Consider the following 18,269-nt stretch of genomic DNA (forward strand, 5'->3'; position numbering starts at 1 on the left):
CACATGCTGAAGTCCATCTCTATTCAGGACAGCACTTAAGTACTTGCTTAGGTTTAAACATGTGGCCAAGTACCATTTACTTCAATGGGACTTAAGCATGGACTTAAGCTCTTTCCTCAATCAGAGCTTTAAATTGCATATAATTTTTCCTTTAAATTTTTATTAAGATACACTAAATGGAAGAAAGAAATGACTCATTTATTAACAAGTGTATTTTGTTACAAAAATATCATGGTGAAAAATATCATGGTATTAAAGTGATAGAGCAGGGTGTTCACATGAACCATAAAGCTCTATCTTAAAATAACGTTTGAGTTTTGACTCAAGACACACAAGCACAAGTACATTTTGCTGACAAGCAGTCCTAAATCCTGGACGCAGCCCCTTGTGTTAATGGCTCATAGCACAGACCACCAGAAGCATTAATGATAAAGAGGAAACTAGCTTTAACATCTTAAACTACAGGTTAAAAAAAAGGTATAGATACACAACTGCAGCTGGGGATTGACAGCTCGACATTTCATACCTGTTCTTATTGTGTACACACTTACGTTAGCAACGTACTTGGCTATACCGTAAGAGAATTGCAGTGAAAAAATTCTCTGACTCATTTTACCATCCACTATTGCCAAGACATTCCCTGTCACACAGTGGGGTTGGGTTTTGCTGTGGAGGTTTTTGGCATGGGATGAAACTACAATTACCTTGTGTTTTAGAATAATGTTATTGGTAAATTTGAAGAAAACTTTCAATATTTCTTGGCCTGCAATAATTGTTAATTCAAAATATAGTTCATGTACAATCAGTATCTACACAAACCAGGAGATAAGTACTCTCTCACACCGTTCTTAAAAGTTAGCCCTCCATATTTTAGGGAAAGCAGAAGTTACTTCAAAGAGCAGCATTCTCTCTCATATGAATGTCAGAATTCTAGTGTAGTGATGCACAATTCTCATAAAATACAAAGCTAAAGTTGACTAAATCCACGCCTTTTCTAGAGACTAATGGAAACATTTCTTCTAATGAATGCCTGCAAGATTTAAATAGTTTAAGTTTACAAAGCCATTGAAATTTTACTGGCTTTTCATATCTATAACTGGTGTGTACTATTAGCTTTACAAAGAAAAGCTGCTAATGCAGAGCTAATAAATCAAAAGGTAGTATTAAACAATACACAGACATTTATAATAGCTATTGCTTATTGAACTGTAACAAAATGATTTGCTTTATACCAGTGATTCAGAATTGTTAAAAATTAAATATAGTCCATTGGCCTTAACAGCTCAGCAGCTGAGCCAGATGCTGATATGCAGGGGAGGGGTGATTCAGGAAGAATGGTTGAGCTTTTGTGCCTCAATAGAGGCAATTTGTAAGCAACACTTACAATTTTCAATGAGACGTTAGAACTCAGACCACGTTGGGGGGATCTGCAGCTTGTTATCTGTAGAATATAGGCTGGATTAGCTGCTTCCAAAATCCAATGAGTTCATTCAACAAAGAAAGGGGTACTTTTATAAAGACCCCCCTTCTCACTTAGAAGTCAGGGAAGTGAGGTTGAGCATGATAAAAGCTATTGCCCCACATGGATGAGCCTGCAAATTTGAAAAAGTGCATCCATCATCTTCCCTAAAGCTATGAATGTCACCAGATAAAAGCTCATGCAATAGGGTGTAAGATTTCTCTTGAAGTTATTTTTAATGGGTTTAGATTTAGCTTTATTTTGACAAACTGAATTTATTAGACCATAAGTCTCTCCTCATTCTAGAGTCAGAAAGCCACAGATTGTCCATTTTCTATCTGAGGCATAATTTTCCCATTTATCATTTTTTCATTCATTCTCCCTCACATTTGTTCCATCATATAGGCATCAACGTAGATATGCAATGACTTCTCAAAGAGGCCCTGTAGCTGCAATGCATCAAACCTACTTTGCTGAACATTTGTTGGTCACTGCAACCTTAGCTTCATTTGCTTTTTCCTGAAATGAATGCTAAACAGCACTGCTTCTTCTGCAAGCAGGACAGATGTGTGGCCACCTTACCAGCTGATATGAAAGAACTCTTTTTCCTGCTGTCAAAAGGCCACTACAAATCTACAACATATACAGCATTTCCCCAAAGCCTGATCTCCATCAACTCACTAATCTAGGGAGAGAGATGTCTGAAATGTATATACTCAGAAATGTCAGCTACTTAACCTAAACATTTGTTTGTGCCTAGTAGAATATGCATCCAAACACTAGGGCTGAAATACTGGCCCACTGAAGTCAGGATTTTACTGCTGAGAGAGCTTTTGAAGTATATCTGCTATATACACTCTTCAGTTGAAAAGTTCAACATGATATGTAGGGAAGGAGCATCATAACACTATAGGGTGACCAGACAGCAAATGTGAAAAATCAGGACAGGAGTGAGGGGGTAATAGGAGCCTATATAAGAAAAAGATCCAAAAATTGGGACTGTTCCTATAAAATCCAAACATCTGGTCACCCTATAACACTAAGGAGAGGACTGAGCTTCCCACTTTAAAAGAAGAAAAAAATTAGTTGGAATTGCTCTTGCAAAATGCTGAAGATTCAGACCCTGATCCACCAAAGCACTTAAGCACATGTTTAACTCCAAGCACAAGTGAAGCCCCATTGAAGTCAAAGGAACTACTCACATGCGTTTTTCTGGATCAGAGCCAGAGAGCTCAGAATTGAACCCACAATTCCCTTTGAAATGCATCATGCCATGAAATTTGTATGTAAAATCAAAGGGAGACCTTTTCCCTTGAATTTACAGCACAGGGAAAATCCACCTTCCAGATGTGCACGGAAGATCAAACAGAAACCCTTGCCTCTCCTGTTGGGAGGCACCAGCTAGTGAGTCACACTCGTTGTGGTTGGGTGTGGTGTAGCAGGCTCTTCTCCTTTTACATCTCTTTCTGACAGTTGCTCTGTCTGTGGTCTGTTAAGTCTTGTGACTTAGTCCTCCAGCTGAGTCACAGATAGTCCTGCCTCTTCCAAAGTAAACCAATAGTCCACTGAACAATAGTCTATCAACTTCACATTTGGCCTTCAATCCAACTCCAGACTCACTAGTCCCTAAACATGATATCAGGGAGTTTCAATAGTCTTTACCCCTTGCAAGGGGGTGTCCATTCCACTTCCCTTGGTGAACTGGTAGCTGAACCCTGGCCCTCCCTCTCCTCTGGGTTCTGGTCCAGGGACTCTGAATCAGCAGCCCAGACCTCTTGCTGCCTCCCTGCACCACTTCCTATCTTGTTCCATCCTGGGTCTTTGCCAAATCCTTCTCCCGGTGTCCCGGTGTATCAGCGCCTCTCTCTCTAAACCTCTTTCACCTCTGCAGAAAATATAAGACTCTCCTGAAAAAAAAATTGTGTTTTTATGTTACTTCAGAATGCCTAATGGTGAAGTCTTCTCATAGCCTTTTATTAGCTATTTCTAGAAGCTCAAAATTACTTCTTCCTAAATTGTGCAGTAATCAAAGTTTTAGCTAATTTATACTAATAGACCTGTTTACTTAACAATGCACTATATATATATATATATATATTCCTTAAGAATTTTCATCACTTCTTAAAGGTGAATTTTTTGATTAACAGGTGTCATATTAAATACTAGTTATTGCACACTTGATTTCACTTAAATTTACACCAGACAGCCTATAAGAGATTAATATATTTTGTAGCCATTTATATTCTGAGAAATTAAACAGGCTAATAAAGGTGTGATTAGAGGAAATTGTTCTTCCATCAATTTTAGATCACCTATTGCCCTGATGCCCTGGAGTCTAACTCTCCATTCTCCAAATTCTGTCTCAGTGCAATGAAGGTCACGGATGAAGACTCTGTTACAAAAGTATTAGGAGCCCTGTCAATGCCTTTTATTGTAACAACACATGTCTGAATTGAGTTTATCTCACCATCTTTTTTCTCACTCTGCTTAACTTCCACATCATACATTCCCAAAGGTAATTCTCTGAAGGACAATTTTCTTAGCAGTACATTGAGTCCCAGTATCGCATAACTGTTTTTTTTTCAATCCCACACCTTATTCCAGTTCACAGGCTTAGAGTATCCTTGTACTATTGTTCAACGCAGTCATTCCAGTTTGATGGCAGTTGTTTCTGTAGTACAAGTATTTCCTTAGGATATGAACTAAATAGCAAAAGAAAAGGTTATTTCTTGTACAGTCAGTATGCTGTAACTCATCATATTAGTGCTGTTCTGAACCAGCAGCACAAAGTGTTCAATAAGCAGACACACCAAATAATATGCTGTAGACTACTCTAATGACAAAGATATACCCTTAAGAAATGACCTTCATTTAAAGCAGATTTATATTGTGAAATATGTAATGTACACAATATTAAGAACAAATATTACCATGTTATTATTCAGTACACAGTATTCATCACCATGCTAAGAGAGACTACTCATCTGACTACAGCACTTTTCCAGTAGCATATCAATGAGCTAGAACCACATGGTTAGAAGGGACTGCAAGGGTCATCTAGTCTAACTCTCTGCCAAGATGCAGGATGCTACTATGTACAATACATCCAGCAATACTGAAGAACCTATACTAACGATGACATGCTCTAAAATGACAACAGTCTCAGTTCTATTAAACTCAATGTAGAAAAAATTCCAAATGAGCTTAAACTTAATGTCTGACCACTGGTTGTTCAGATCACCTCTTATAAATTAGGCAACAAATATAATTCCATTAAATTTAAAAAATACAATTTTGCCACATACATACATACATACATGTGTTGGGGTATACAAACCCCACACTGGACAAGAGGTTAAGGAGCTGCTCTGGGCTCAGACACAACTCCCCTGCAATACCTTTCTACAAGGCATGCACAACTGGAGGAGGAGTTGAAAAATGGAGCAAAACAGCTCCCTTGTGGGCAGACCAGGGAAGAGAACCTCAAAAAAGGGCTGACTGGAGGCAGGAATTTCCCAGACAACCATTCCCTGAAGGCCCCTCCCTGAGGGAAAGATTCTGATACACCCTGAAAGGCTCCAGTGGAGAGAGAGGTGCCATGCTTGGCCACGAGGAGGTGCCAGTGGTAAACTGACCCCTTCACACCTGTACATATGTGACATGTGCATATACTCCCACTCCAGAAAGAAAAATCTTACCTCTGTCAGGGAACAGGTTTCATTAAAAAAAAAATGGAAAATAAGGAACATCCCAGTGTTAATTCTCAGAAGAAAAGTAGAGTGTATGTATGATTAAACTGGAATCCCAGCTGACTGTAGAAGGCTGTGATAAGAACAGACACTGAATTAAACTGACAGCATGAAAACCAAATGCATAGAAACATCTCAGAACATTCAGACATCTTAAAAGGCAGGAAGGAAAATAACATGCAGTGATGGTATATAGATGGATAATTTGGTTATCACTTATAATGTCATCTTTTTGGTCAAAGGTTCTCCAAAACAAGATGCAAATAGCAGAAATTTTGGTTTTGTGTTAAGAAGTGACATATTTTCATTGTTACAGAGGCTTAACTGAAGGAAACAAAGTGCAGTAATGCACTGATTTTAAAATTGTTTTTAGTTATCAAGTACTAGCAATACACTTAAATTAAACAAATTGGAAATGGTAAGAAACAAAAGTGACTTCATGTTATTCTTTCTGTATAGGTATTTCCAACAGAATTAATATATAGTTATTAAAACCTTCTATGGCATATTTCACGGTAATGAAGTAAATAGCCCAAGTCACCTTTGTACTTAAATTTCTGCTTTATTTTGTTGACATTCATGATATTAAGTTTATTAATATTGACATATTTATACATATTTCACAGCTTTATTTTTTCATCACTTAAAATTGTATCTGCTGTATGAAAGGACTTAGTGCTACAGTCCTTACTCGGGTCAAACTCTCATTGAAGCCAACAGGTGTTATTTACAAATAAGGACGGTATGTTGAGCTGTAAGCTATTAGGATAAAATCACTTAACAGAACCAATTAACATTGTTTTAAAAACATTTTTGTACCTGTTTGATCACTATTATGTGGGGGAGTTATGCTACTATATAAATCTCCAACACCAGAGTTGTATACTGTAATTCTATATTAGATGAAAGGTTATAACCTAAATACATGTTTATTTGTAAATTCATTACCAATGAAAAGTAAATTGCCAGGGGAAAAAAACAAGTTTCTGCATTGGCTATAAAAGCACATATATAAACCTCGTCCGACAAATGGTATGAAGAGGAGTTAAATACAGAGGAGGACAAGGGAATAAATCTCCCCATCATCTGCTAAACACAGAGAGAGAGAGAGAGAGAGAGAGAGAGAGAGAAAGCGAGCACCCTTCCTCAAGATGACCTGGCCCCAGGGCTTTCCCTCTTCTCCACTCCATCAGTTGAGAAATATGAAGTGTGAGCAACAGCAAGACCTGGAGTCTCTGGAGCTCCCAACCATCTTCACCAATGATAGAGCAGCAACAGTGCTTGATAGCCAGCAAGAACTGGCATATCCCTCTTCTCTAAAATGCCGTACAGTGCTTTGAATATATAAAGTTCTATAAAATACTACCTATTATTAAAAGATTTCTCACTCCTCTTCCCCCCCCCCCCCCCACTCCTTATCCCACAACTGTGCTGGATCAAAAAGCCCAGGCATTTTATTGTGTGGGAGGAAGGTTTGGAGAGTNCCCCCCCCCCGCCCCACTCCTTTCCTGGTGTAAGAAAGTAACTGGTAAAACTTCACAGGAAGAAGAGGTCACACACAGGTGCTCCCTCTCCTCTCTTTAGGGGTGAGGAAGGGAATCTGGGGTTGTCCATAAATTATACAACACATTAGGAGGTGACTGGGTCCTTAATTTTGCATATGTGTTTCAGTATTACAAAGAGGTACAAGTGGTGGGTGGGTCTTGAAAGTCACCCCCAAAAACTGTTATGTAATTTACAGACAGCCCTGGACAGAGGAATGTTATGCCAAATATCTTAAAATCTTCTAAATGCAGGAAACTGCATTAGGGATTTCAGAATTGTCTGACCTCTCACCTTTCTGTGTTATGCACCAATACAGATTTTCCACCCTCGTAGAAACTGGAAAAGGTAGCACCAGGGAGGTGCCTCTGCTGAGTTTCTCATGCTGCACACACACATACTGACACATCCTTCTTTTTAGCTGACTATGGGCAGCTTAAGGGCACAAACACCTGTCCAATACATCTCTCCTTGTGTTCCCATTCTCTTTTCCTGGCTGCATCCTGTGACCATATGACGATGCAACACTGTGCCAGCACATAGTATTGAGACCTATCACAACAGCCACCAAAACTGGGGAGGGTCTTCCTCCTGCCTTAATCTACTTCAGGCATTCCATCTAAATGGGTACTCTTCTTCAAAGTAACTATTATTCTGTTATTTAAATATTTTCCAAGGTCAAAATACAAGTGATTGCCCTTTATGTATTAACTAAAAAAACAAACAAACCAGAACACAATTTTGTCTAATAGATTACCCAAGTGAAAATAAATCTCACACTGTACTATCATTAGCTAGGTATGCAAGTGCACATATTTTGGGCTAACTTCTGCTTTCAGTTACACCAACGTAAATTCACAAATCCATTGACTTCACTGGATTTTCTTCAGATTATTCCAGAGTAATTGAGACTTGAATCTGGCCACATGCATGCAGATACAAAATCTTCTGTTTCTGAAATGACAGGACAGATCATCTGTGTGGCATTTATGTCAGAGCCATGGCAAAATGCTTTTCTAAGATGAATAAGTTGAAGAGAAAGAATGTTTGCACTGGAAACAGGAAGTCAGGAGCTGGCTTGTTTCCATGGAAACAAGAGCAGCAGCAGGCAGAACAGCTGTAGAAAGAAGGCAGAAGTTAGGCAGGCAGAAATCTCTTATTTTACCTTATTGATATGATGGTACAAACAGACAGATACGGTCCAAATTTAGGGCAGACCAAATCAGCTGCTGTTAGGTAATTTATTAAGCAACAATTTTCAGTCAAGCCCGCTAGCAGACATTCTCAATCTATTGTGGTAGTGTTGTAATAGTATTCCAGAAGATAACTAGTAAGAGTCATCTACAACATGATTTAATCAGCCCTTCGGGTACAGTAGTCTGTTGGCTAGATATGAATTGCTGTAATACTGCTGCATCCACTGTTGCATAAAGTACAATTCTTCCTGTTGCTTTAAAAGCAACAACTCTCCCTATAGACTAAATATTTCAAACAGAATGTTTAGGTCTAGCTAATTTAATCTAACGTGTTGTTTTCCCACTAAACAAAACTAGCATTTTGCTCACCATAATGACAAAAAAAGCTCTCAAAATTTCTTTATGATCCTTTTTATTTCCTTAGAATACTTCTGTAATCATTTCCAGATGGAAAAGGGCTATATGACTCATAAGCGCTCAGAAGGTAACATCTGAAAATATATTTGTTTCAGTTGCAGGAGAAATCGATAATTTGAGATTAAAAAGGTTTGTTACCTTGCGAGTGAACATTTTATTTTTTATTCTGTCATACTTCCTACTCCTCCTCTTGCCATGTTTCAACCAGATTAGCCCAGCAATTTTACTTCCAGAATCAATTTTTTTAAAAGCTTCAAACATCATTAACAGCCTAACCCTAAGGATATAACCAGCACAATTTCCAAGGGTACTCAGTTGCCTTATTATAGATTAGACACCTTGCAAAAGTGAGAACAATTAATCAAATAAAGAATCAAGATACTCCTGCAGTGATGCCGTTAATAACAGGGCTCCCTAGTATACCATATGTCAAGTGGACTTTAGAATTTTGAAGTGAGCCTACAAAACATGTGTCCAGGTGCAGCGAGTTATATGGGCCCGTAGTGCCCGTGCTCCAGCAAATTCAGGGCATGGAGGCCTGGCTCCACCAATGTCCAGGGCTGGGTCTCTCCCCTGGCCCCACCTGCTGCACCGCGCACCTCCCCCCACGTGTCCCTACCTGCGCCCTGGGCAGTGGGTGGCTGCCCTGCTGCTCCACATTATGCTCCCTCACCAGCTGCTGACAGCTACAAAAGGGAGTGGCACCACTGCAGAGGGAGGAGGGGAGGAGCCACACATGTGATGGCAGCCCTCCCCACCCTCTGGCACCCACCACAGGGGAGGCGAGGGGGCTTCCTGGACCTGAGAGGAGCCCAGCCCCTAGGAGCATGTGCAGTGACGGTGCCTGGTGAGTGTGCTGCTGGCAGGGAGAGGGCTGGAGGGACTGTGGAGTCCTCCTCTTTGGCCCCAGCCTCGGGGCAGCCTGCCTGCACCCCAAACTCCTCATCCCCAGCCCCGTCCTACCCCAGAGCCTGTATCCCCAGCCAGAGCCCTCACCCCCCTGCACCCCAACCCTCTGCCCCAGCCCTGAGCCTCCTCCTGCTTCATGAACCCCTCATCCCCAGCCCCACCCTGCAGTCCTCACCCCCGCAGCCCAACCCTCTGCCCTAGCCCTGAGCCCCTCCCATACCCCAAGCCCCTCATCCCCAGCCAGAGCCCTCATCCCCCTATACCCCCACACATTGTGCAATATAGGAAAACTGTACTGTTTCCAGTCCATTTTTACATTATTTTAAAAAATATATATCTATTGGCTTACATGGCAGAAGGTGTGGGACTTCGACCCGTTCTGGCACCACCAAAAATTATACAAACCTGCTGCCCCTGTACGTGTCTCCTCTCCAATCTTGCTCAACGTAACTAATTCCTGTCCACTGCAGTCACATCACAATGCTTGAGGATTTTGGAGAGGATTAGTGAGGTAAGTCTTTGAAGTTTAACTGACTAATTTTATATTAAAGTGTGGTATCTTTACGACTACCATCCCCCTTCAGCAAGAGTGCTGGTGGATATACCCCTTTTTTTTTTTTTTTTTTGAAAGTTCTGCAAGAAGTATTTTTCCAGATGAACCTAAAGGTTGTAAGGACCCTCAGAAGTTTTTGCATATCAATGAATGTTAGCACTTCATGAACATTACCTAATTAACTGTCATAACCCTCCCCACTGCAAAGCAGGCAAATATTATTGTCTCTGTTTTAGAGATAAGGAAACTATGGGTTATGTGACTTGACTACAGCTACAAAAGGTTAGGATTAGAATGTAAGGGCCTTACATGTACCATATTTAGTGAAATAGGCCATGCTGATTGTCACATTGTTCAACTTCCCCATTTTGCAGCCACTGTCCCCACAGCTGTGAATGAACTTACGGGCTTCTCAAAAAATGAGGGGCATATGGCCACAGTTTTAATAGACCCTAAGGCCAGATCTGAAAGCCCATAGTGGGGACTGTGAATAACCCAGGATGTTTCAGAAAAATAAGTAAAAAACCCTAATGATCTGTTTACATTGCATCACACATTCAAGATTATATTTCAAAAGAAAATGGACTAGAAAATTTACTTGGTTTAAACATGAAATCTGAAACTAGCCCTGGCATTTGTAAGTCTCTGTTGGAGCTAGGAGTGTCCAATAACTAAAAGCTTTCTGGGTCCCAAAGGTTGGTTCTGTTTGAACTCCTTCACACCCAGCACTTAATTTTGACTCAAATATTTCCTTATAAATTTTTCAGATTCATCTTTGCAATTTGCTCTTCTTGACTGCAATTAATACTTTACACTTATATAGCAATTGCCTCCTAAGGATATCAAAGTGATTTACAAATATGAATTAATTAAGTCTCATAATACACTTGATAGGGATAATACCTATCTCACATCTGGGGAAACCAAGACATAGATGTGTTAAATGACTGGTCCCTTCTATGCTAGTGTCTTCACATAGTGTCTTCTTATATGTACATAACAGTATTTTGCAAAATGCCGTTTTGGGAATGATTTCTCTATTACAGGGGTCAGCAACCTTTCAGAAGTGGTGTGTCAAGTCTCCATTTATTCACTCTAATTTAAGGTTTCACATGCCAGTAATACATTTTAATGTTTTTAGAAGGTCTCTTTCTATGTCTATAATATATAACTAAACTATTGTTGTATATAAAGTAAATAAGGATTTTAAAATGCTTAAGAAGCTTAATTCAAAATTAAATTAAAATGCAGAGCCCCCCAGACCGGTGGCCAGGACCCGGGCAGTGTGAGTGCCACTGAAAATCAGCTCACGTGCTGACTTCAGCACCCGTGCCATAGGTTGCCTACCCCTGCTCTATTACTTATGTCTGGAGTGAAAGAAAAATGTTCAAAAAGAGAACCACAGCAGGAAAAGTTGCATAGATCTGAAAATTTTGAAAAAAGTATTCTATATAATCCCATTTAAAAGACATCACATGTGTATATCACATTTATATCTATATAGTGGCAGGAATGATACTGATCATGCTCTACCTTGCAACATATCTGGATCTTATCACCGTTTTACTAATATATCTCTTTAAAAAAACAAAACAAAATCAAAGCCCCACCACCACCATTTTGGACATGAGAGTTCTTAAGGAACATCAGTTAATATATCAATACTTTCTCATTCTTAGGCCATTTAACAGAATATTGAAAAATCAGGTAATAAATCTCAGTTATCAGAATATGGTTAAAGTTGAAGATTTTTAGAATCATAAATAGAGATAAATGCATCTTTCATCAACAAACTAGTTACTTCCACTATTTATATAACATCATTTGATGGTCTTGCTAAAACCTCTCTCACACACACACCACAACAAGTTACCATGACAACTTATATTTGAATTTCTATAAATTTCTATTTTTAGAGATCAGAGTTTAGAAATCACAAATCATAAATATGAAGTGCTATCTTGTTAATCAAAATAAATAAAATGCCAGTTTTCTTCATCATACTTCAGTAATTCTAAAAAATAATAGTGATTATGAACATTTAACACTAAGTATCTCTATAACCTGCGATAAGTGGTTTATGAGTCAATAATCATAGAATATCAGGGTTGAAAAGGACCTCAGGAGCTTATCTAGTCCAACCCCCTCTGCTCAAAGCAAGACCAATTGCCAGATTTTTGCCCCAGATCACTAAATAGCCCCCTCAAGGATTGAACTCACCATCCCAGGTTTAATAAGCCAATGCTCAAACCACTGAGCTATCCCTTCCTCTAGATAGACTGCAATGCAAAGTGTGAAATCCTGACCTCACTGAAGTCAATGGGAGTTTTGCAACTGACTTCAGTGGAGCCAGGATTGCACCTAAAATGTTTATAGATTTACACATTGTTTATTTGAGTTTACACAAACTATTATTGCATTTATCAGAAGTGTCAGAAAGCTATCTTTCTTTCTGGAAATATGGTGTCTAAATTGGCAATAGCATTTCAATTCCAGAGTAAGGTCACCATCACTGAGAGTCTTGCATTGTGTCTATATTGCCTAAGGGGAAAAAAAGAAACCAAGCGGTCAGTCACTCTCTGAGGCAATCAACTGACTCAGGCTCATGGGACTCACATTATGGGGACTAAAAATATCAGGGTAGATGTATCTGCTTGGACTCTGATACCTTCTCCCCTCACTGAGTTTCAAAGCCCAGGCTCCAGCCCAAGTGGGAACCTCTACATTACTATTTTTAGCCCATAGCATTAGTCCCATGGGCAATAGACTTAGTTCACCCAAGCTCTGAGACTCACTGCCATGAGTGCTGCGGTTTTTGCTGTTTTGTTTTCAATCTTGATGTACCTAGAGAATCATCACTGGAGACCAGAAGGAATCAATAGATCACCTAGTCTGACCTCCTATATATCACAGCCCATCAATACCACTCAGCACCCACATACTAAATGCAATAACAATCAAAATATTATAACTCACAGGAGACTAGACTATTATGAACCACAGACAGAGAATATATGGGGGCAAAGGTGTACCAGTGCCTGAGGTCCCCAAAGTGGCAAGGAGGTGATTAAGTGAAATTGTTCATTAGGTGTTCACTAGCACTTATACACAAAATTATTTTCTTCTCTGAAAGCCACTAGCAATTCACAAAGTGGCCTTCTTAGCAGAAAGGTAACCATAAACAATAGCAGCCTTGAGAAAAAGCAAAACAATGTAGTTATAGCTCTAGCTATGGGCTTATTCACTTCAGTATTAAGCAGCCAGTCAGCAATCAAGAGTTCAAAACTAGAAATCAAGAGTTAAATCTACTGAGAAGTAAATGCAGTCTCTTCTATAACATTAATATTAGCAGATTACAATGTTATGTTACAATATAAATACACAGCTCATTTTTAAGACTCAACAAATCCACTAATATCAACCAAACTAATGATAAAGTGTTCTGGTCCTCAGCATCGAAAGATATTATTGAGGAATTCAAGCGGATCAAAAACATGTGAAGGAACTATGGTACTATGACTCAATTATAGCCAGCATTTGCCTTTCCACATTTCTCTTGGTGTCAGCCATTTAACCTTTACATATTTGTCAGCTCTCTGGCAAAGAATGTTGGAAAGTCTCCAAAAAAAACAAACAAACCCACTAGAGATTCAATGCATAGTTAAAAGGAAAATGTAGTAATGAATAGTCTGAAAATGTTTTCCAATGGCATTTTGATGAAGACAGGTATTAATCTAGAACACATTCTATTTTCAAAATAATATTGCTGAAATATTATAAATGTGTGTATATCCCATTAGTAAGCAACAATAGGAATTTATTCCATTATCCTTAATCATCTATTATATTTTATTTCAATATTATCTGAAGCCAGTGGCACAGACAAAGCGAACCACTGCAGAAGCTTTGATTCCTTGGGAATGCTACCCCCAATGAAGAACAGAAGTGACTGGGGAGCCTCAGAGCAGCTGGGAGAAATGCATCTCCTGCCTGGATAGTTTCTCCTCTCACTAAAGACCCAATCCTACCCCCATTTGAGTCAGCAGGCATTAACCCATTAACTTCAATGGGAGCTGGATCAGGCCCTAAAATATGATTCAGCAACATACTTAACCACATGCTTAATTTTACAAAGGTGAGTAATCTTATTGAAGTCACTAGGACTACTCCCACAGTTAAGTTAAACATAGTTGAAAGTATCTGCAGAATGAGGCCCAAGTTTGAACCTTTCAGAAGAAATCCTGATACATCTGTTGCAAAACACTTATTCCACTTGCATAAAACAAAACCACTTGTAGTTACAACAAACACAAAAGGAATAAATTGTTTAGGGAAGGTGGTTGTGGAAGGGGGCGGGGTTTAAAAATTAAACCTGGGAAAACCTCCATTTCTTTTTCTTCAAAAACTGCACCTGATTTCCTTACCAGAAGGAACTCCAGAGACTTAAATAGGCCCAAAGCCATAGATGGTGATTGAATAAGAAACAAAAATATGAGACTAAAATCAGGGTCTCAAAAACAGAAAATAATCTGTGGCAAAATCCTAACCTCCAGTCTAAATCAAGATAATTTAGTAAAATAATTACTGCCTCAGAATTATGTCCTAGATCACAGAATGAGTAAGGATCACCCTCAGAAATCAAGGACTAATCCAAGGACTAAAGTGAATTAGGATCACCCTCTCTCGCACATGTTAAAGTATGATCACCCTCAGATCCAGACACCAAAGCAAGGAGAGAACTAAGGACACCCTCACAAATCACAGGGAGCAAGTCACCCTCACTTCACTATTAACACAGTGTCACCCCCAAAATCAAAGCCTGAGCAGGGTGGAGGAGAATAAGTCAGAGTCACTCTCTAGCAGGGACCAGATCCTGCTACTCTTGTGGGAATCTATAAACTTTGGTCAACTCATCCCCACATCAATCCCTTCAGAGGACAGGTACAGATTTAGGGTCACATACACCCCAACTCACACACCAAGGGTCCACTGACTGAGGCAGGAGTACCCCCTCACACACATACACACACCCCTCAGGAGTCCAGTGACTGAGGCAGGGGTGCCCCCCACATACACCCTTCATCCCAGAGGACCAGGCACTGAGTTAGGTTCCACACACTCACACACACCCCAGGGGACCAGGGCCTGAACCAGGGTCGTCCCCCCCACACTCATAGGCAGACTAGAAACTAAGCAAGGGTCCCCCCTCCTCCACATACACAAACACCCTGGGGAACCAAGGGCTGACTTAGGGGGACTAAGGGCTGATTTGGTCCCTCCAGGACTGACCTGGAGTCTCCAGGAGTTAAAGGTTAATCTTGAATTAAAGATTCTCCAGGAATCCATCCCACCAAAACTGGCAACCCTCCCCAATACATGGGGCGGGAGGGCTGAGTCAGGTCACCCCCAGGGAGGAAGGAGCTAAGGCAGAGACACACACACACACACACACACACACACACACACACACACACACCCCTGGGGCTCAGGCAGGGTCACGCCCCCACCCCCGGGGCTCAGGGGCTAAGGCTGGTCACCCCGGGGGCGGGAAGGAGCTGAGGCAGGGTCACACCCCCGGCCCCCGGACTCCGCGCCTGCGCGGGGCCGCGCTCTCACCCTGGCGGCCCGGGAGGAATAGGGGTCCTCGAAGAGCGCCCACACCCGGGGTTGCAGCCGTCTCCAGCGCCCGCCCACGCCGTCGGGGGGCCCGGCCGCCGCCCCCACGTCCTCGATGCCCAGCCTCTTGGCGGCCAGGTCGTCGTCGTCGAGCGGCGGCTCGCCGTTGATGAGGTCGGGGGTCTCGAAGATGTCGAGCGCCTCCTCGGCGTCGCGGTGCTGGCGGTAGGTCATCCAGCAGCAGGGCTCCACGTCGGTCTCGTCGATGCCCCAGAAGGCGAGCTCCTCCTCGAAGAGCGGCCCGCATACGTCGGCCGGGCAGTGCAGCTTGCCCGTGCGGTAGTAGTTGAGCACATAGGCGAAGACCCCCGGGTGCCGGTCGAAGAAGAACTCGCTGGGGCTGCCGCGGCTGCTGGCCTCCGGGCAGCCGCCCGGCACCTGCGGGGGCAGGTTGGGGGGAGGCGGCGGCGTGGGAGCCGGCGGCTGCTCTTCCCCGCCCGAGGACTCGCTCTGGGACTCGCGGGCGAGCAGAGCCAGCCGGGTCCCCGGCAGGGTCTTCAGCGTGCTCCGGTAGGTCTCGTGCCGGGTGCCCCCCACGTTGAGGATCACCCTCTCGTTATCCTCGAGCTTTCCCATCTCTCTGGGTCAGACATGACTGAGGGGACAGACAGACAGACCCGTCAGCGTGAGACCAGCAGGGACTGGAGGAAGACGGGAAATGGGAGGGGGGATAGGGAGCCTGATTCTCTTGAGATCACTTTCTACCTCCTACCCCCTTACACGAAAATACCCCACTGTAGCCCACATCTTCCTTGCTCTTTACCCTCCTCCTGTGCCCACCACCTTGGTCGACCCTTCCTCTCTTCCCCAATTTGCTGCCTTTCCCTCCACCACTGTGAGCTAAATCTCCAGGACTGCCTTTTCTATCTTCCCAAACCCCCCTCGAATAGGACCTGGCATCCCAGGGTCTCCGCCTCGGTTTCCCATTGTTCCCCTCCTCGCTTTCCTACAATAGCAGCTGTTAGAGCTTCTCTTCGCACCAGCGACTGGAAAGTTGGTTTGCAAACGACCCTGAAACAAACCTCGTAGTCCTTTCGCTGTATCCTTGACGAATTCAAAGCACTGCCGTTCCCACACCCCCTTCTACAAACCAGTCTTTGCCTCCCCTGCTTTCAGATGGCTTGTTCCCCCCTCAGTGATCTAGACTCTTCCCCTGCACCTCTTCCTTCCCCCAATATAGACAGAGAGAAAGCAGAGGGAAACCAAACAACCCTGCTTCTCCTTGATACGGATCAGTCACCTTCCCCACCCCTTTTTCCTCTCCGTTTCTGGGCTTCTTGGATCAAGCTCTCTGAATAAAAGCAAGCAGTTAAATTATTTGCTATTGGTCCAGCTTTTATTATATCAGGGACTTAGAAGAGAAGGTTTGGTCTCTAGGAGGAAAAACGAAACCTCAGGCAGCAGGCACACCGTTATAGGAGCTGTTAGCGTGCAGCTCTGGCTGCTACTTTCTCAAGGCACTAACCTCCCCACGGATTTTACCTACACATTCATATTTAGGAAGACCAGACGGAATCACAGCCAGGTTGGCGTGGATTTTTCCACGGTATCCCCCTTACCCTCCGGCTTCTCAAATACCTTAATGAGGAGAGAGAGAGAGGCTCCTCTTCATACACCAGACGCTGTTTTCTTCGCAGCTGTTGGCGGATCCTCCGCCGACCTGTCAGGCGAGAACTACTTGTTGTTTTTCTCCCCATGTTCAGGTGGCTATTCCACCACCCTTAGTGCTGAACTGCGAAAGGAATAAAAGCAGCCCCCACCGCCTGCTGGTAGATCTCGCTTCCCTCATTTTGCACGATACATGCAATCTTTCAACATCGGAATGAAGAGTAACCATCACCGAGAGAATGCAAAACCATGGGTGGCTGGTCAGAGCACCTAAGGGACTGGGCGCTGGCTGCTGTAATCCCAGCGGCTGGTTGGGGAGACTCTAATTTGAAGGTGAAAATGCAACTCAGGTTTGTCTTTCAAGCGCAGCCCCTCCCCTAAGGAGGGTGGCGTGGGAGCTGTCCCTTCAGCACCACTCTCCAGCAAACTCCATCGAGCACCGCCCTCTCTGAGAGTGCGGGGCTGGGGGAGACGGCAGCAAATACACATACCCCCTTCAGTCGAAAAAGGCAATACTGCCCCCGCTTCTGTGACACTTAATTGTTCCCTTAAGGACAGCAGCAGGGAGGAAGCGGGGCTGGCAGTGGTTGTTTATCTGAGCGATGCAGGGAAAGCGGCACCAAGCTACAGGTGACAGCAGAGAGAGTTCGCCAGCTCTCCGAGGCAGAGCCGGTACCCAGCAGGCACAGCTGTCCTGTGCCTGGGGCCCCTGGCTCTCGGACACAGCGCGCCAGCAGCCTCTCTCCATGGGCCCCAGGAGGCACGCACATGGCGCGCAGCGGCTGCAGCAGGGCTGGATCAGTCCGCGGCACTGGAGGCCCTCAGAGATCGGCCCAAGCATACACCTGCGGCTGGCGGAGCCCGCTGCCTCCGCTTCCCATCAGGCGCAGGCCGCACCTCTTCGGGCAGCTAGGAAAGGGGAGCTGCACCTTGTTTTCATGCGGCTGGGGAAGGGAGGATTTGGAGCAGGGAGCTGCCCCACAAATCAAAGTGGTCACCTCCGCCAACACCATCCGGCAACCCCAGCAGAGCCCTGTGACAGGGCATCAGGTTTCTACGGCCGGCCTCCCTCCCTCCCTAGCCCACTGGTGCTTCTTGTTTTCACGGATGCTGGGGGCTGGTCAAGGGGCAGAGATACCTCAGATCGCAGTAGAGGATTG

At 43.2% G+C, this 18,269-nt stretch overlaps 1 protein-coding gene across 11 annotated transcripts in view; it reads right to left on the reverse strand.

Annotated features, from left to right (window-relative positions):
* Positions 1–17,697, reverse strand: part of KCNC2 (potassium voltage-gated channel subfamily C member 2) — a 213,620-nt gene extending 195,923 nt beyond the window's left edge. For all 11 annotated transcript variants that reach the window (XM_032767008.2, XM_032767018.2, XM_032767014.2 and 8 more), the window contains exons 1-2: positions 17,080–17,697; positions 15,442–16,096 (exon numbers count right to left, since the gene is read on the reverse strand). In XM_032767008.2, coding sequence (XP_032622899.1) covers positions 15,442–16,077 — 636 coding nt within the window. In that variant the 5' untranslated portion in view covers positions 16,078–16,096; positions 17,080–17,697. The remainder of the gene's footprint in view (positions 1–15,441; positions 16,097–17,079) is intronic.
* Positions 17,698–18,269: the final 572 nt, after the last annotated feature.

This window comes from Chelonoidis abingdonii, chromosome 1 (assembly GCF_003597395.2).
Source record: "Chelonoidis abingdonii isolate Lonesome George chromosome 1, CheloAbing_2.0, whole genome shotgun sequence".
Taxonomy (NCBI): domain Eukaryota; kingdom Metazoa; phylum Chordata; order Testudines; family Testudinidae; genus Chelonoidis; species Chelonoidis abingdonii.